Source organism: Argopecten irradians, chromosome 1, assembly GCF_041381155.1.
Source record: "Argopecten irradians isolate NY chromosome 1, Ai_NY, whole genome shotgun sequence".
Lineage (NCBI taxonomy): Eukaryota > Metazoa > Mollusca > Bivalvia > Pectinida > Pectinidae > Argopecten > Argopecten irradians.
In genome coordinates this window covers 37,472,670-37,493,940 of record NC_091134.1, presented here as the reverse complement: position 1 = coordinate 37,493,940, position 21,271 = coordinate 37,472,670, and the positions used below count along the sequence as shown (strand labels likewise).

Here is a 21,271-nt window from a genome sequence, read left to right as displayed (position 1 = left end):
GGACAGGCATATTGGCCAGGTAATATGTTAAATATGCCAGGTAAATTGGCTAAGTCAGTTAAATACACCAGGTAAACTGGCCAGGAAATATTGAAAACGTTGAAATATTCCTGGTAGCAGTTAAAAATGTTAGGCTATGAGAACAAGAGGCCCAAGAGGCATTGACGGTCACCCGAGTGCTGATACAGAAAGGGCATTGCAAAGTTGGTTCAAATCTGTAAAAAGTATTTACGAATTAGGATAAACTTTCAAGTTGAACCTTCGTATTAAAATTTTTATTTTTTGCTTTTAATTTTGATAGTTACTGTATTATGTTACCGAACCTTATGCTTAAAATTCCAATTTGCTTTAATTGCCATGTTTAACAACAAAACCAAACTAGAAGTCAGTCTGAGTGTCAATGATTTTATAAATTTCACTTTTTAATCTATTTTTGAAATTTGAGCCATTTTGACCCATTTTGGCTATGCCCCTCTGGTCCCTGGGGGTCAGCCAGGACCAATATGGATATGACAATAAAATTCTAACCCAGTTTGACTAATTTCCTATGGAAAATAAGCAAATAATGTTTATAAATGTGTTTTATGATTCACAATTTTTGTAAAGGACCTTAAGGCCTTTCCATCTATGAAGAGTATTTGATTCTACCAGTGCAAGAATTTCAGAAGAAGATTTTTGAAGTTTTAGCCTATTTGACCCTTTTGGCCTTGTCCCTAAAGCCCCTGGGAGTTAGTCCTGGAAAATTTGTTAATAGAATTCAATGGCCATCTCATAGGGATAATTCTGACAACATTTGACTAATTTTCTATTATAAATGACCAAATAATGCTCCAAAATGTGTTTTCACTATATAAACCATAGTAAACTTAACCCCTTCCCCAGGGGGAAACCTGAGACCCCAGGGTCTTATAATTCACAATTTTTGTAGAGGGCCTTGATACCTTTCTATCTATGAAAAGTATTTGATTCTACCACATCTGTGAGTGGAGAAGAAGATTTTTGAAATTTTAGTCAATGTTATTCCTTTTGGCCCCTCCCATAGCCCCCTTGTGGATGGGGGTCATATAATTCACAATTTTGATTGGCTTTATGCCTTAGAAGGTTTGTTGACAATTTTATTGAAATTGCTTCAGCAGTTTTTGAGAAGAAGTTGAAAATGTAAATTGTTTACGAACACACTATGGACGACACACGACGACGGACAACAGGCGATTAGAATAGGTCACTTGAGACTTTGTCTCAGGTGACCTAAAAACACACAATGCAACATAAGGTCAGAGAAACATCAAATTTCAACCTAAGGGGAAGGGATATAACTCTAACATAATTAATTTTGTAACAAACCAAAGAAGACAAAGGAAAAATTTGTTAAACTTTGATTGACAAGCATGGTTATAACCTTTTTAAGTTTGCTTCTAAACATTGACCATCTCCAAAGATCTACTTAAGGTGTAAGACAATGAAAGACACAGATGACCCACATTTGACCGAAGATGAAACAAAAGGATTAAGATGTTGGTATGGAGAAATAAGTATAGTGAAGATGATGATGGAGAGAGATGGTTCATGTGGTGACAGCCACAGGACACACATAGTGACCCACTCGACAGAATCAAATGGCAGACGACAACTACAAGAAATGGCTGACAGATTCAACATTACGGTAGACGGAGGAAACATCTTGGAAATCCTCAATCTCTTTGATTGATAATTTTGGCCTCTTTTGATTATTTTGTTCCATTATCATTGTGATGAATGAATAAATGAATGAATGAATGAATGAATGATGTTTTAACAATGATATTTTTATGCATGTTTTAAAGTCAACAATTCTACCACTCTTAAAATGAATGAATGAATGAATAAATGATGTTTTAACAATGATATTTTTATGCATGTTTTTTAAAGTCAACTATTCCTCCACTCTTAAAAAATCAAAAGGAATAATAAATAATAATTAAAGAAAATGTTTTTGGATGAATTAATAAGTGATTTTCAAATATGAATAGTTTCGAGATCAAGACTATACATTTGTATACATTCATATCCTTAGTAAAACTGACTTAAAAACATTGTATGATTAAAGTTATCTAAAGCTAGATCAGCTATTCAATTCATTTTGGCAAGACATCTGTCTAAATTCATCAACAAAATGTTTTTAATGTCTTTAAAAACAGTTGTCTGCTGTATAAAGTTGTCCAACCATAATTCTGTGATAATAATGGAGTTATTTCCCTTGAATCACAAATTCTGGATTTTGGTTTAGCTGTCAGCAGATAATATCTTTAGTTTGTGGCGGACATGTTTTACTACAAGTTGCCAAAAATCTGCCGGAAGCATTTGACATTCATTGGCTATGTAGTAAGGTTTAATGGGTGTAATTGTCTACAAATCTAAGCAGGAATTATCTCCCAACATACAATGATAGACATTCATAACAATTTTTTGTCTAGATATTCCAAAAAATATTTCCTTTTATCTAAAAAATCGTTCTGCCATTGTTTAATGTTACAATGTTATATATATTTACATACTTTCCTAGATGTAATAGCAAGCATATTATGGATGCCCCCTCCCCCCCACCTTCCCCTAGGTCATCCAAGATTTCACTTAGAATCAATCTAATGAAATGAAATTATTTTGAAGACAGATGTCAGCAATAAAATTATCTCCCCTGTATTGTTATGTATCTGAACCGGTCTAGTTTGATAACACAATGAACATGCACCAGCCATCTTCTGCTCAGACCTTCATTGCTCCACTTCCTCGATCCATTTAACCATCCATCACCTAATCTCCTGCACAGGTGTATTATATTTTATCAGAAGATAATAACCATCATATGGAAACAGTTTAAAAATACATCGCTGTGGTGTGGTGTTATGTTTTTTTTCTGTTGTTTTTTTGTGATCATTTCTCATCGAATTAACTAATTATAGAGATTCTTAGTCACCAATTTGATTGATGAAAGCGTGTAATTACTGTACAAAAAGATGAGCTTCAACACCGAACATATGAAATAAAGGATGTGCTGACTGGTTATAGGGATGGAAAGCATGTGTCTCGCCAAAATCAAGCTTGGAGAGGACCTAGACTTCTTATGTGTCTCACCAACAACAACAAGCCTGTATATGACCAAGTTAATAATACATTATAACAGAAAAATACAAGGGAGATAACTTTGTAGGAACAAAAAGGTACTACAATGAGCAATTCTGATTTGTGAAAATCAAGGAAAGAAACTAAAAAGCATTTGGTGATGATAAGTAATGACAAAATGCTGCAATTGCTTAACTTACATCATTATGGAGAGTCGATCAATGAACTTTTGACATTGTCTTTCAAAAGCAGAAATGAGCATGATGACTTTTTATATAGTAATGGATTAAAGACACTATCGCCCAAGGCTGGATGTAGATAATACTAATTTAGGACAATGCTAGAATAAAATCTAATATAGGACAGAGCTAGGATAAATTACAAACTAATGACAGAGCTAAGATAAAATATTAATTTAGGACAGAGCTAGGATAAAATATCAATTTAGGACAGAGCTAGGATAAAACACTAATTTAGGACAGCTAGGATAAAATACTAATTTAGGACAGAGCTAGGATAAAATACAAACTTATGACAGAGCTAAGATAAAATACTAATTCAGGACAGAGCTAGGATAAAATACTAATTTAGGACAGAGGAAGGATAAAATACTAATTTATGACAGAGCTAGGATAAAATACTAATTTAGGACAGAGCTAGGATAAAATACAAACTTATGACAGAGCTAAGATAAAATATTAATTTAGGACAGAGCTAGGATAAAATACTAATTTAGGACAGACCTAGGATGAAATACAAACTTATGCCAGAGCTAGGATAAAATACTAATTTAGGACAGAGCTAGGATACAATACTAATTTAGGACAGAGGAAGGATAAAATACTAATCAAGGACAGAGCTAGGATACAATAATTTGACAAAACACCAGACAGGATGGTTGTTGAGGACAGAGAATGGAATACTACAACAAAACACCAGAGACCAGGGATGATTGTTGTGCAAAGATTAATACATGTACACTACAACAAAATATGGACAAAGGAACTGGGCCAATATCTACGAGAAATTGGTAGAAACATGTTTCTACATTGCATAAAAAAATTATCTAAAACGAAAACATTGTTCAATATTTCCTCCATACATGCCATAGGAATATATGTTATAATTTGATAACAAAAACAAATCTGCCGATATTCCCTGAAATGAACCTACGACATGATTGAGAAAATATTGAAGAAATGTTTGTTTTGATATTAAAAACATCTAAAAATAAACATCTGAGAGAAAACAATCTACAACGAGTTTTCAATATAAAGAGAATGTTTCAAATAAAAAATAATATATACAAAATTCAAGGCATGGAATATGTAATAATTGTCATCGTTTTGCCAATTATTGAATATGAAGAAGAAACCATATTCCATGCTTTGACACAGTATTGGTTGGAACATAAAATATATCCCATTACCTTTGTACTGTTGATGTAAAATATAGGGGGAAAATGTGGTAAAACGCAACAAAGACTTTGTTGAGAAAATAACCAAACATTGCTTTTTTTCTTGGACAGAAATGTTTCAAACTTTGTGTGAGAGTTAAGAAAGCCAGAAATGGACAAATTTTGTACTGACCAGCCAAACTCTCGCACTAAGCTTGGAACATCTGTGTCCTTGTAACGTTTCATGTATGATACTAGATTGGAGGTTTTGTGATATTTACGATAAACAACATCAACACAGACACCGGTATTGGGACCATTTACCACAACCATCTAAAAACACATCAAACCTGTCCAAAAAAGCAAGGATTTTCTACTGCAGTAGAGAAATTGGGAAAACCATCACCATTCTTAATTTTCGTTGCCACCAAGTTATCATTTTTCCATTCATTACAAAATTGTATGGATAATTTCTAATAAGCAGAAAAAAGGGTTAGAAATAAGATTTAAACCCAAAAATTTGTTCAACACTTTTTTTAAACTTGTTTTCAATCATTGTATATTAGAGTTGTCTGCACTTGCAGGAAGGTATTGATAGTAATGTCACAAGTTTGGTCTGAAAATGTTATCATTTTCTCTGCAAATACGTAAGACTTCCTTATCAATACCAACTTGCAAGAGTAGATATCTCTTATGCAAAGACAGAACACATTTACCTACATGGACATTTTTTTGGACAGGCTTTAGTGGCAGTTGTTGCCATGACTACGTGACTAACACAACACTCACGACTACTGTCCTCTTCCTTGTTTATCTTGGACAAGGCAAGGCTCCCGTACGGCAGACTGGACTGCGTGTTTGACCTCACCATGGCTGAGTTTGCTGGGTAGGCGCTGCCGCTGCCGTACGCAGCAGTCATGGGATATGTAAAGCGTGACGATGAATGAGAAGAATTGCTCGGTGTTGGGGAGGAGGGTGCAGGAGGACTCGGAAGTTGAGAAAAGGAGTTTGTGCGAGTGATGTCTTCCGACATTTGCGAATGCTGGGCATACATTGAGTCAGATTGGCTGGATTTGAGGCTATTGGAGCGTGACAGGCCGTTGGGTGTGCCCTGGCCATCACGGTGTGCCAGAATGCGAGCACTAGCACCACTTAAAGCACGTGCCTGCTGAATTTGAGCCTGTATGCTTGAAGCGTGAGATGATATTGATTCCATAGACTCAGTTTCTGACATGCCCATGGCCATAGTGCCGTTGGGTGTTTTGAGCCAAACACCCTGCCCAGCACCAGAATTTCTCGGACTACCATATTCCATAGCTACATATGTGCCATTATGTGAGCCGTTCTGTGGAGACTGGGGCCCACCTTTACTATAAGTGGCATGAGGATTAGATATAATAGTACTACTACACAATGAACCATTTTCACCTTGTGCCTGGGTCTTGCTCAGACTGTTCCGACTGCCAAACACTTTCTTTGTCCTGCCAAGGGTGTTGGATTTGTATAATTCTCCTGGGTCTGTTTGAGCTGCGCTGGTTGATTTTGGAGACCCGTTGAGCCCTTTCTTCTTACGTTCGAGGGTAGCGCTGCTGTAGGCCTCTGGCCCCATGTCTGTCCGGGGATTACCTCCCCCTGGGGTCGTGGCCCTCATGCCGGTCGCACTTCCGGGACGAGGTATTGAGCTACCCCCGTTCACATCCATTGACTTACCGTTTGGCTGTCCTTGCTCCACCAACATGCCATGTTTAGCCAGGCGACTGCCCACAGCCGACGTTTTACCTGTGTTCGACCCTGTACTTTTGTTACTACCCACAGACGAGTTACTAGTGTTACTAAGTGGCCTTCGGTAACCATAGGTCACCTGACCACCTGCGGAGTGCGCTCGCTGTGTCTGCATGCGCCTCATACTTGAATCCAAGAGATGTGATTGATCTGTATTGGTTTCGCTGTCCCTCTTTGTCAGGAAGCCCGCACTAGAATAACCTCCCTTGTCACTTTGTGTATCAGCCGAGTCAGCACTGTGAGCCCTGTAGTGGTGAATCTCAGGCTGACTGGAATTCGACAACTTCCGTAACTGACCAACGTTGGCCTGGTTCGGCCGCCACTGGCTGTGGTCGTAGCCGTTATACAGGTGAGCGTAGTCAGCAGGGTCGCTGCTCAGAAGGCGATTGGTTTGAGGTAGGGAGTATTTTCTCCATCCAGAAACTGGAGGTGCGTCACTAGAATAATCACTTCCGAGGAAAGCACTAGTGCCTAAGTTTGGAGCACGCTTTTGTGTCGGAAACTGGCCTTGGAAGTTGCCATTGTTCAGATTGCGTCCCAATTCTTTAGGGTTGCGTTTTAGGCTGCTGTAGGGATTGCGTTCACTGTCACGTGACGATCCACCTGTTAGGTTTCCTTCGTCTGTACTGATCTCATTAATTGTGTCACTGATATCGCCACTACTGATTGAGCTACTGTCGTCAAAACTGAAAAACACAAAAAGAAAAGCGTCCGTTATATTAAAGAATACAATTACTTTTGTATGGCTTAATTCAATGTAAGAACATTTATAATATTACCTTGATACATACAATACATGGGCGAGGTTGTATTACATATATAAACACTGCATATGACCTGCTAATGTAAGTGCATATGATATTAATCATGCATAAATATACATGTATTCTAACAGCAGTTGAACTTATTATATTAGGTTTGATGACAATGAAATGAACATAACACATCTACAACTTGCACCTGAAATATACATTGCAATTAAATAGGCACAGCTAGAATTTCTGTGGAAGAAATAGATGTGATTATTTAAGCAACAAACGTTAGTTAACTGTTATACACAGACGTTCTTTACATAAACTATTTTGTTTATTTGGGAAACACAAATTTTTGTTTGTATATTGCAATATTTACAATCTTCCTAGTACAGTCAAACCATTGTTGTTATGTTAACATCTAGAATAAAACACAAGGATGGTTTGCTCATTAACATATAATAGGATTCCTGGTTTACTTTCAAAGATAAGGGTTGCCAAGCAACAAGTCGTTGCCTAGCAAATTGATCCTATTATATGATTGGCTAGAGTTTTAATGTTAGTTCTGCCCCTGGAGCCCTGTAAGTAAATGGTTTTAACATTCAAATGTTATGATCATTATATTAGAATTTTCTCTTTTCATCACAGTATATGACCCAACTGCAAAACATCTAATACAGCAAAAACTCTTCGAACTCCATGTTTGTCTGTACAGACACTGGTCCCTCTAGATAGTATCGGTAAGAGTATATATTAAATCAATGTTTCTGGATTCAGTTTACAGCCAGTATGAAATACTTCAAAGGGGAAAATGGTGTAAGTTTTCACCAAGAAAGTTTTATAAGAAGAGAAATATTTGAATCTTCCACCATCTCCCATATCCTGGGGTATCATTGACTTACAACACAGATAGTTATCACAGTTCTGGGTGGCAATATCACTGCACAAGAAAATCATGTGAAATTAATGATGAAACGAATTAATTTATCATTTCATCACTTTCGGATAATTATCATGAAATTTATGTTAGGTGTGACATAAGATGTATTTAACTGTGTGTAAGTGGAAGCCATGATATTTCCCCCAGCTTGAGTCTGATTTCTGACACGATGCCAGCCACCATTGATAATGTACCAGGATAACCCTGTAAAACTCATCAAAACTTCCCACATAGAAGGCCAGTGTTGTCTCCAATATCTATAAGCAACAACCTGTGTCGTCTCATAACCTCAAGATCATCAGATCATATTGCAGAAAAATATGCAAATATTTTTTTTTTATATGTGAAAATCAAAGGTAAATACTCTTAACATACATTTTTGAGATGATAAGAAATGATTTTTGTTACTTAAGTTGTTTAATCGAGTGAGAAACTGGATGGTCTGTGCTGTTTTGGGGTGTAGTTGGGTGAGAAATAAGATGGTCTATACTATTGTAGTTATATGTTTAGGTGAGAAACAGTGTGGTCTGTGCTTAAACTTCATAAGACAAACTATCAAGCCATTGAATAATCTTGAAATTTTGTTATCAAATATGTTTTCACCAAATTAACCCACCTCTGAAAACATCTCACTCTTAGGTTTGTTTCTATCATTCTGGATTTTGCTATTTTCTTTTCTGCATGTTTGAATATTCCATTGTTTTTGCGACATTTGTTTATTAGATATAACTTAACTTTAGTCAAACTTGTGCTATTTCCAGCTAATATTTTTTTTACATTACAAAAGATAATTAGAAAATCCTCATCGCTTTTGACAAAATAAAAATGAAATATTAGAAAAGAAAGTCCTTTATGATTGAATAATTATTATGTTTAATGCATTCTTAACCGTCTGCTTCAGTGACTGCACATCTGGTCAGGTTCAATTTAGTGTCAGAAAAAAACTTTGCAGACAACCAAAACACAATTAACATTTTGATGAAATCAGCTGACAATTTTCTCTCCCCTTGAAATGTGATGCACCAGTTATTATTTCTGCATATTAAATGAATTTTTAACACATTATGTCTGCGAAGATCATGTGATATTAAAATTCCATGACTTTGTACAGGCTCAATGTCTGCTTGTCTCCAACATCGGAGAAAGCTCCTCCTCTCATGAGAAATATCCTCATTCATCAGTTTTGTTCTAAATTTACACAAAAAATGCATAAAGTAAATTTTCAATGACAATTTTTACATTATCTTCAGTGTAAAAGCTAATCTTTCAAAATTTCAAATTTTAATAGATTAGGCTAAAAAAAACTATACGAAAAGAAGGCACATTGCTGAGATTGACAATTTCTTCATGTTGTAAATTGAATTGAAAATTTATCGTGTGCAACTCCAAATTCTCAATTAAATTAAGATGAGGTTTATGAGTCAATAGCACGTTTGTATATGCACATGGCACAGTATCAATGGCATTTCGGAGGCAAAGATATGTTGGACACGATCGCATTTCATTTTCCAGGACACGATCGCATTTCATTTTCCAGGACACGATCACATTTTATTTTCTAAGAGGATATTATCAATGAAGATAGGAAGTATGAATTTCCATTACAAACAATGTAACTGCAATTATTTTTTAAGATATTTTGCAAACCACAAACAGGAAATTCATTACATCTATTTGACACACAATCATTACGATATTTATGATCTAATATACTATCATACCTTCCCTTTGAATTAAGTCCCACGGTCTTTACATTCGGGCCTTCCATGACAAAGTGCATGCTAACAATTTCCTTTCTGAGATTGACATTTTTGTCTACAAAAACCTATATTCAGGATTTTGTATTCTTTCCTCATGTCAGACAGAAATTTTCTTCATCAAGTACTTAAACTTGATAAACATTTAATTTTCCCTTTGATGATTGAGACAAATTTGAAACCACATATATATACATTGTATATAGGCCTACACTCTACAACTGCTTACAAACTGCTATACAACATTTCTTTGGCCTATAGAATCTGTAATGTCACAAATCCATTGTTTACAAAAGGAATACCTCAACATTTCAGATTTCACATGTTTTTATGGCAATGCATGTATCTGTTACTCAACATTTAAGACTTTTAACAAAGAACGATCAGAGAAAAAAAAGAACATCAGAGACTTAAATTTGTTCAACAATTGTACAACTAATGCGGGTCACAAAACATCTTCCTGAGAAAATGTTCAAAGTTCAAGGTCATTTGTAAATTAGACATCCACAAGAAGCATCCTTGTAATATGTCTATGACCGGAGGCTAAAGAATTTAATCTGTGCATGTTTGCGTAAATTCAACAGGTAAAATTACCTATAGATGTGTACCGTAACCAAAATCTTATGCCTATATATTTGTCAATTGTCTATACCTCTGTGGAACTGACATTTCATAAAATGTATTTTCCAGTGTACATGCTGTAATTATTTCACTGTTCAGAGACTAGGACACTTAAAGGCCTCTCTACTGATGCCAAAAGTTTCAGAATCCTAAATGCCAAATGTTTGCTAAACCTCTTTATAATACCCATAGTTGAAGTATCTGAAATGTTGAATACTGGAAACCTCTTTATAATGCCACCATGTCAAAGATAGATGAGAACCTAAAATCCTCAAATATTAGATAAATTAAAGCATCACAAATGGTTGCAGCACCTATTACATCAAAGGTTGTAAAATTCTGCCAAGACAACTCAGATGGCTGAACGAAAATACTCTCTCTAAATAAAAAAAATCCCTCTCTTTTTTCAGCATGTTGTTAAAGATCTATGCAATACTATGACACTGTGCTTTCACAATCAAATATAATTAAACTACTAGAAGAGATGATCTATCTAGATTCGTTTCATGCTTTTGTTATATGTTTTCTTCATTTCTTTGTTTCTGCTGTAAATTCTCTGAGGCCCGCAATAGGAGTAGTGCCAATGAAGTTATACAAGATGAAATTGATTTGAACGTAAAGCACCTGAGTATTCAGATCATTAATCAATATACACGATGACTAACGGTGGGGGATGATTTCACCCGTTTGTACCGATCTATATATAGACTGAATGACGCGCTGCAACATCAGCAATTTACATACTAACAAAGCATCTTCAACACGAACAAATAGCCAGAGAAAAAGAGCTCAGAAAAAAATTGTCTTTTGTGAAATGAGAACAAAGGTTTGTGACAAAGCTGACAAAATATATGAACATCTGTACAGAAATTCACAAGATGTAATGTTTGTAGAGGTTTCATGAGAACAATATTCCACTTTTGTCTTGAAAGAGGTGAAAAAAATAACCATATAATAAACATGTCAACGTGTTTTGTGTGAACAATAGATTTTATACTGTACAATGTCTTCTTCTCAGTTGGTGGCCTGTCATTTCACAAAAAAAAAAAAAAAAAAAAAAAATTCTGATCCATTATTCATAAACTTTTGTCAGCAGATAACTTAGGAACTGGTGTCCCTTACACTTTGACTACAGTGAAGCTCTCCTAAAAAGGAGGTAAAATCATATCAAGTGCAGTTGGACCTCCTACATTCAAGCTCGTATAACTATATCCCATTTATTTTAAACTATTTTTATCAAAAGTATCCTGAAATGTAACCATAGGCCCATAGGCTCCGAGTTAACAAAGTTTTGAAGGTCAACAATGCATAGACAATCTTTTTCGAAACTCTTGATGTTTATTTTGAAATAAAAATCTGTCATAAGTTAGGATATGAAACAAAATTGTGGACAAATTAGTAGTTTATACATTGGGATAATATATGTCTGTTTTTCAGAATTAACGTAGCATTCTTTAATTAATGTACTTTTCATATAAATGAGAAACAGCTAGTTCATAATTACATCAAGATCTACATGCTACAAGAAAACTATCTTATATATCAACGAGTTTTTAATAAATTATCTTTCTTTTGAGGAGGGGAGGGGGCAGGATCTCTTCAATCTTGTATCACATCTCTTTATAACTTCATCTTTCAGATGCCTCGCACAATCTATAAATAGCTTTTTCTTATAAAACATATGCAAATCTCCAGCAGTTTTATTGAAATTAATGGATGCTCCCTTCCTGTCTTATAAAGTACAATGACCCCTCCCCAACCGGGTAATGAATGTAGTCTAGAAAAGGTTCAAATGGCCTGTATCGACAAAGTCATCTATCAATTATATATGATATGGCATTTGTCATGATTAAGTCTTCTATATAGAAAAATATATCAGTTAAAACACTTTCTGCTTCAATAGAGAAATGCTGGAATTGGTAGGATCCATGAGTGCCATTGCTATGATAACATTGAATTACTTCAGATTGAACTTGGAAATATATTCCATTGATTCCACAATGGCTTGCCCTAACACCTATGTAAATGTTCCCAAACGTTAATACACCAAGGTGTCTTTGAATGAGCGAAAATTGATGAAATAGAAAAGATCTTTATTGTTATTTAGAATTCTGGTGGTTCCATTCTGACCTTCTGACCTAAACAATGCTTAGTATGCATGGAAGTCACTTTTGCTGACCAACAGTTTGTAGATTGATCCCAATCTGTCCTGGACCTTTTTTAGAGTAACCTTTCAACAATCATATATCATACAGTATATAGACTTGTTATACCTGCATATTGGAGGCAAGCTTACGGAAAACATACCTTATTTTCCAAATATGAACCAATTCACAATAATACTCTCCTTTTGAACATCAAAGACCTTTTTTACATAAAGCTTTATGTTTTGTTGAATGAACTGTTTGATACAGATCTTTATAAAAGGAAACAGCAAGCAACAGCACCCATTACCTTTAAAACTTGGAGAAAAAAAATTATTGTGTCATAGAAACTGGGCTCTAGAAACCTTAAGTGATACCCATATATAAGGATTTATAAAACACTTCAGTCCAAGCCGTGCTTCCGATCGGCAGTGCATTTGGTGAACGGTGGATAAGATTTCAATATGGTGATCAAATCCATCCTAAGTGATTCCACTCTAATTTGGTTCTCAAATCAAGAGGCTGTTAGACTCTACGTGGTTTGTTCCCTGATAGATTGAGAGAAGTCGTATCACTGCCACATCAAGAATGATTGCTGTGAAGCAGACGGCAAAGAAATACATGATTCTTCTTCAACTTGATAAGGCTCCATGCAATTCAAGCCTTGTAAAGACCCTGACCAAAAATCGATTCCAGCTCCCTTCCATTTAGACGGTAATTTTTTTTATTTAGAACAGATTAAGATTAATGTGTGAATTTCTGTTTTTCTTCTTTTGATTTCAATCCTACACTTCAATGACTCAATAAAAGTGGGTTTTTTTTATTCTATAAAAAATTGAATTGCATGAGCCCTTAGCTAATACTAATGAATGATCAAAAGTATCAACGGTGTACAGTTCTATGTCAAATTAAATTATCTTGAACAACCTCCCCCTCCTCCACCCCTATCACACCTTCCACATACATCTTAATTTAACTGTAATAAGTCAAGATATTTGGAATCACATTGAAGGCCATCCATTTCAGATTAATCTATAGGTCTCCTAAGGCTCTGGTTGTGGATTTTTTTTTAAATCAAACCTTCTACCACTGCTATTTACAGACAGCTGCCTATGGAGGAAGATGAAGGCTTAATTAACAGAATAATTAGCAAGATTACATGCCAAAGTGAAGATCGTTTTTACACACTATGGAGGCTGATGACAGACCATTCAAAGCCAGTTCACCTCGAACAAATATCCTTGAAAGTCTGGAGCATGAAATATTTACAACTCCGAATTCCAAATCCCTGGCCCTTGTTTTTGATAGCATTTGGGAGTCAATGAGGATTTAGCACATACAGGATATAAAGTGTTTGGGAACAGTAGAGAAAATTGGGTTACAAGTTATTTTTGTCCTAACGACAACCAATGGTCCATTAAGGCCTTAATGATGAATTAGTACTTGGGCAATTATCTACAAACAGTAATCAAGATTAATGCTTTGCACTAAAGTGGGCTAAGGTGTAAAAGAGAAGACGGCTGAGGCTAGCAGCAGAAAATTGTCATAGAATTTATATATTTTAGTGAGGTGAGGGGCTTATTAAACAGCTAGATCAGTCAATTGGTATAGTGAACTTGTTTAAGAAGCATTTCTTAACCCGGCCTTTCCCATACCAAAACCATCCTAAAAATTATCAGACAAAAAATTTACATTTTTGGATTTCAAAATGGCAAAACTGTTCAATACTGTTCAACAGTACAATAGTGTGTAGGACCAATGCATTAAAAGACTGACTTTAGCTAGATTATGTAGGTCACACATAATTATTATACAGGAAATAATTAGATACAGGAAATCATAAAATCTATATACCTCAAGACACACTGTCTGCCAATTCTGTATATATAGACTCATATATTGAAAATATTCTGATTCTAACAAAATCATAATTCAGCATACTTACCTATTATAGTGGGTTTGAGCAATAGCAGATTTATCACTCGACATATTAATGGCTTATAAGTAGTGCACCGCTGATTTTGTCAATTACATCAGACCTTTGGAAAGTGCAAATAACAAAATTATAATTCAGCTACAATGCTTCCTGATGGTAAAGGTGATAAAATAGCACTAAAATCAGTACATTTAAAACCACATATAAGATAAGACTTTCTCAGCAGAGTTCTTTACTGGATTATCTACCCCCTAGTTTAAAACTTAGAATCAGTCATGTAGTAGACACAAAAATTATCAAGCCAAATTTTAGTGATTTTTCTTCAATATTCTAGTGATTGGTGGCCAGTGTAGTCTCATATTGGTGAGTTCATATCTGAAGCGTGAGGGGGAGGGGGGCTTATTAGTAGACATGGTGGTTATATGGCAAGATACAATAAAGGTGAAAGACCCAAACTTTGTAACTATATCTAAAAGAAGACCATCTTAAATTGTCATGAGCTAGAAAATTACTCCTGAATTATATTTTAACTTAATAATGAATCTTCTCACAAACTTTTTGTCATCTGAGTTTGAAAACATTCAAAGATGAAAAGGAACTATTTTCTTTTAAAAAATGCTCCGCCAATAAAAAGGACCAGACAAGCTGTCCATGTCCTGCTGAAGGTTGCTGTTTGCAAAACTGTCTGCCTGAACAATTAGTTACCAACCTATGTAGAGTTATAGACAGTAATAAGCCATAGAGAGTCTATTTGGATGCTGTTTCACCCCTGAGCCTTCACTAGACACACCAGTTCCATCCTTCTTGGCGCCATTAACATGTCTGACGGCCATACAATTGGTAAGGCGGTGTGTTTGGCTAATAAAGCTCTGTTTAGACCACAACACTTTCTCTCTCAGATCCTTGGGTCCACCTTTATAAATGTTATCTGCTTGATTTTCTATAACTCTTGCAAATCACCTTCTAATGCACATATTAATCATACATAAATTAATCATACATAAATTTGAGTAAAAGAGCATGTTTTTTCATATGAAAATGTGAAATTGTGAGAATATTAATAGATACAGATATTTTAGTGGTAAATGTAGCCAAAATGTCAGTTCAGCTTGCCAGAGTGTTTATCTGCCAGTAAACTCACATCTGGTAATAAAGAATGCTTCCAAATTTTTTTTAGGAAACAATTATGTAATTAAACTCTTGTTTTTTTTGTTGTTGTTTTTTTCTTTGATACTTTTTTGCCTTTTTTTTTTGCACCTGGGCTGTCCTTTCCTAATTTAGCATTAGGAGAAACTGGTAATTAAAGCAGGATGATCGTGACATGATAATTAAAACCTGAGTTAATCAGTCTGAGCAGTATCAGCTGACTTTGTACTCTGCACCTGTGACCTTGAATGTCCTTTGTAATCTTGTTCTCTTTGTCTATTTGTTCAATGGAATTTGTGTCACCAAACACATTTGGTTGCAGGAATCTTTTGGACCAAAGACAAGTTCTGAGTATTGGATAATTAAAACATGATAAAGTTGGCCTAGCCATCATCTTGTCACCATGGTGAGTACAAATACGGCGGTTTTCTCACACCTGAGACCAGACAAATGGGGAAATGAAGAAACGGAGATCATAAATTCAGATACTGAAGAATATAGTCTTCCTTATCATATCTCAAAACCATATTGAATCACAGAATAACTATGAAACAGTGAGAGTTTTTGGAAGTCTGCAAAAGGCAACCAAACAGTCATATATCCAATTGTGAGTTTGTAATGGGGAAGTGGGAGACATGTCTACTTGGTCTATGGCACTGCCATTCTGACCTTGACCTTTAGATCCCAGTGGATAATGAGGCAGACAATGATCAGTGAGGAGTCTGTGCTTCTATAGAGTTTATGGGTAGAGAGATTGGAGCTACATAAAGATTTTCTGGAGGAATGATTGGAGAAAAAGATTATACCAGTGAGAATTAGAAAAGTGATAATCTGTTAAGAAGTTATCAAGGCGAGAAATGGATAATGCCATTATGCCCTGAGAAAAATGAGACAAGTCAAAATTAATACAGGTCAAGTTTGGAAGAGGTCAAGGCTACAATGAAAATACAAAATTTCCCCATTACTACCTGCATAACCTGTGTTTGATAGAATATAAATTTTTATAAGTGGAAGTTAAATTTGACTTCACCAATGCAGTGAAATTTTCCCAATACACATAAAAACACACTAGTTATAACAGCTATTTTCGTAAACCCCTTTATATCCAAAATGCACCCCCTCACACATACAGAGAAAAAGTTATATATCCAAAATTATGGTTGTATCGATACCCCTATACCATCGTTAAACTTGGAATTTCACGCAGACGGATTGACAAATAATTGATTGCAACAAGAGAATCTGCCAAAACTGTACTGCAGTTGCAATTCAAACCCCCATTCCATGAAAACACATGTGCATATGTGCTCATTACATGTGTAGCCTATTCTTTAGCACACAACAAATTTTAAATCTGAGGGAGAAAATTAAGCATCCTGTATTTCCAACAAAAAATGAAAAAAGCAAAAACATATAAAGTATGGTATCATGGAATAAGATAACGATGGATGCTGAGTTGTTCTCATCTCGCTAGCTTAATTCTTTGAATTATGTAAAATTGAAGCTTAATTTCATTATTCAGTAGTAAGCTAACAAATTGTGCCATATCAAATAACCTCGAGAATACCATCATCTTTTTTTATTTATTAATATTTTCACTTCTCGGAGTGAAGAATTAATTTCCCACTTCATTACTTTTTTTTAAGAAACCCAAGATTAGGGTAAAGAAAACAATAGAGGAAAGAGATAAGGCCTTTGTTTCCACAGCTGTACACAATGTTTGTGGAGGAACATGATACTTTATCTTCATCAGACATCTGACTTAAACATGGCGGCATCCTTCCCTCTGGCTGCTGGTGTATTGTTCTCAAAACATAGACCAAAATCATTACATATTAAATTTGCTGGAATTCACTTTAAGTTATGGAAATAAAATGAAATGGAAAAAGCCTGCTCATAGCCATCATCTTGCTTGCTATATATCAAAATATTTCCTGGGGAATGGTGAGTGATTTGAACGAGATTCTCTGATAACAGCAGAGGAAATATTTATTTGATTGACTGAGGGTAACATCAAACATAACATTTGATTAGAAGGGTTATATCAGAGAAAATATATGATTAAGGGTGACAGTAGAGAAAGTATTTGAGTAGAAGTAACAGCAGAAATAAAATATTTGAGGATAACATCAGAGACATTTCTAATATAGGGTAACAGCAGAGAAAATATGACTGACGGTAACAGCAAAGAAAATGATTGAGGTTAACAAAGGGGTAAAAAAAGTGGCTGTAATAAAAGTGAGTGGGCAAAAAAGCAGAAGAACCAGTCACAAAGAGGCATAAATAATCCAACTTTTTACATAACAAAAGGTGTTCAATCTTTCCAGCATCTGCAGCTGTAGAGATAAAGGTCGGGGTGGTCCCATGCATCATTGATCAGTTCTACCTGTGTGTACAGGTAAATCTGTTCACTCAGGTGTGTCTTGTTCTAACAGACATCTGTAACACACGCTCCTAACATTGATTTTCTAAGTTATTACTCATCGAACCATGCTATCACCTGTATTGGAATGTAACACACCTGGCAGGTATATATATACAGGTGTAACAGAGCTTACCCTGAGGATGAGGAAGTGGTCCAGTAAGGGTTGCTAGCTTGCTGCTGAAACTGAGGGTTATATGTTGGCGGGTTGTTGTTGTCGCTTAACTGTTGTTGTTGTTGCTGTTGTTCATGCTTTGTTGATGAGTTAATATCAGCTTGATTCTGTTGTTGTAGTTGTTGTTGTTGTTGTTGAGTAAGACTTTCACTTCCTGATGTTTCATTTTGGTTTTGAGCTGACCCCTGACCTACCCTCCTCGAGTCAAAAGAGGTTCTGAGAAATGCCCCGTTGGTCCTCATGGTTATGATGATACGATACAAACTATTCTATATGAATAACAAAAACACATTTCACATTTCTGGAGAGCACTCAATTAATTTCTACCATTTCAGCTCTTATCACAAACAAAATCTCACTTATGTCCTATTTACTTATGTATTTTCATCACATATATCCCCCGAGTGCAGTATCCATTTCTAATACACATCCATAGGGACGACAATACATCCAGCACACTGTTAAAATACTTCACAGTACTGAAAACGCATATAAACAGAGATTCCACACGCTTTAAAATCCCTGGGTATCTTCTGTATATGTAAAACAGCTGTGGTAGACACACAGGCGAAGTCGCCGTTAACGGAGGACAATTCTCAAACACTCGAGGACGACCCACTACTCTGTAATACTTATGAGGCCCTATATTCCTGTTTTTAGAAGTTTAAGTATAAATCCACACAAGAAAAGCACAGACACAGAGTTCCTCCGTCCTGACTCAAAGTCTCAGATTCATTCACTTGAGAACTTGGTCTCGTGCACCAAAAATGGTATATGGCATGGTCACAGTGTCAGCACTAGGATTATCTACACTGCAGTTGCATGATGCTTTTCCCTTTGCCAATTGAACATCGTGCTAGAAATACATGAAATTCTGTTAAATTCCCCAGGTTTAATTGTTGAAATCGTTACTGGAAGGATAAAAACAAAATCCCATTCTTTTGAGTGTTTGTCGTGCCTGTAACCCACTATAATGCTATCTGTGACGACAAAAGCCTAAGCTAAAGGATGACTCAGGCACACTGCTCCGTAGCCCAACGAAAAAACAGCACACAGCCAGTTTGAGAAGGAACCGTAATTATATTGGTAAACTGCAGCGACAGTCACACAGCAATGTAGCCATGCTGACAGATGTACAATTTGATGAAGGACAACATCATTGGGCTAAAAATGTTTTCCATGTCAACAATCCTGTGACCCAATAGGCAGAATGTGTGCGTACAGAACAGTCGGATCTTATTATTTATTTCGTATTTATTGATCTCGAAAAAGAATCCCAAGCAGTAGAGGTCTGAACATGCATAGATTTCCAGGGTTCCTCAGTTTTCAGTGTAATAGCAGCCGAGCTACATACACAACCAATAGCAACTCTGAGGGACGAAAATTGCAGCTTTACTACTTCACTATTGATCCTAAAGGAGAAATGCGGAATCCCTGCTAGGAAACAAAACATGCCTTTTAGCATCCCTTTCTCGCCAGGAAGGGGCAAGAGACATCCTTTTATGTGTTAAAAAGGGCAAATATTGAGTCAGACATTACAAATTCTGTGAGTCAGATCGGAGAATTTGTTTTGAGTGATGCATGAAATGATCCGTGTCAATAGAACTGACAGTTCTAATGTCTAAACATCAGACAGTCCGATTATCTGTATTGTTTTGACCCAATCTTCTAATGTTATTTTCATTTTTAGGACGAACAAACTTAGGGTTCCCTTGAATTTCTATTGGGATAAATTCTATTACCTGCAGTTATCCATATTTTTAATTTTTTTTTCTCCTCATTTGTTCCCCTAATTAACATAGTTGTTAAAGTGTACCATGTAGCATTCAAGTGTTTGGTAAGAAAATCAAGCTTATATAATTCTTGCCAACCATCTCAAAACATTCAAATGCTAATATCTGAATTTTGACAAATCTAAAGCCAGTGAATGGTGGCCTCCAAACTCCTCTCTACTTCATTGAAGAATGAGGTCATGCAGTACTGCATTTCTATTGACCTAATAAGAATGGGTCACTGACCATTACTGACCAGTGACAGACCTCTATATACAACAAATAATTCAAACGACCAAATTGCACAGTTACATAAATAAACAAGAGTCAATTAATTTATTAGGTATGGAGGAACATCTCTCTATTTTACATTATCTGTTGGGTCTGTCACTGTCAATGGCCGCCGTAAGTGATTGGTATAACCTATAGGGAGAGACTGATAGGGGAAGTTCGATGGTAGGAGGAAGGCCCCATGTGGTCAGCTATCATAGGAGGAAGGCCCCATGTGGTCAGCCATCATAGGAGAAAGGCCCCATGTGGTCAGTAATCGGTCATATCACTCCAAAGTGTCAGTTTCAATATCAAATGTGTAAAAGTATTTGAATTCTTGATAAAAGCCAAGTTGATTATCAAAACTTGAGTAGATATCAAAAGTATCAAATAGAACACTATGTTTACTAACAATAAATATGGGAGAATTTAAGCAAATAATTATTAAAAGTTCCCAGAAAATATCAAAAGTTTTGGTACACACTATCACTATGAAAACTTCGAGTTACGATAAAAAGCATGACACTTACCTCCCCCTTAGAGGAACTCTCCTGTCTGGAGAGATATTAGGTCCTAACTCATAGAGTTGATGAACAATTTGCCCATGAAATGCTTCTCCGATTTGAGCTGAACGATGTTTGATCCTAAACTTAATACCAAACAATCAGGGTATACATGTACTATGTATGTTCACATAGATAATCACCATAGCTTTTCCCTGTTGCATTCGTAACTTAATCAGGATGATTATAGTACACCAAAATAATCTACATAATGTTTCCTCCACTTTCCATAACGATTAACCCTCATTTACCAAAGACCAAGTGATATGTATTTGACCTTGACGTTTCTCAACGAAAAAGCAACACCAATATCATCAACCCAAGTTATATGTTTATCCGACAACTTCATGTAAAAGAACAATGACAAGCTGGTTTAGAAGATGGTGAAAATCCAGAGTACCTGGAGAAAAAAAAAACATGGACTTGCAGTCAGTGCTTGGTGAGTTCTCCAAATGGCTTTCAAACTCACAACCCAGAGGTGGAGGGGTAGTGGTAA

At 35.7% G+C, this 21,271-nt stretch overlaps 1 protein-coding gene across 9 annotated transcripts in view; it reads right to left on the bottom strand.

Annotated features, from left to right (window-relative positions):
• The window catches only part of LOC138326489 (neuron navigator 2-like), a 458,029-nt gene that overhangs the window by 71,487 nt on the left and 365,271 nt on the right, over positions 1-21,271 (bottom strand). For 8 of the 9 annotated variants that reach the window (XM_069272611.1, XM_069272601.1, XM_069272590.1 and 5 more), the window contains one exon: positions 5,285-6,963. In XM_069272611.1, the coding sequence (XP_069128712.1) occupies positions 5,285-6,963 (1,679 nt within the window). The remainder of the gene's footprint in view (positions 1-5,284; positions 6,964-21,271) is intronic. The other variant, XM_069272618.1, reaches the window with a different exon arrangement.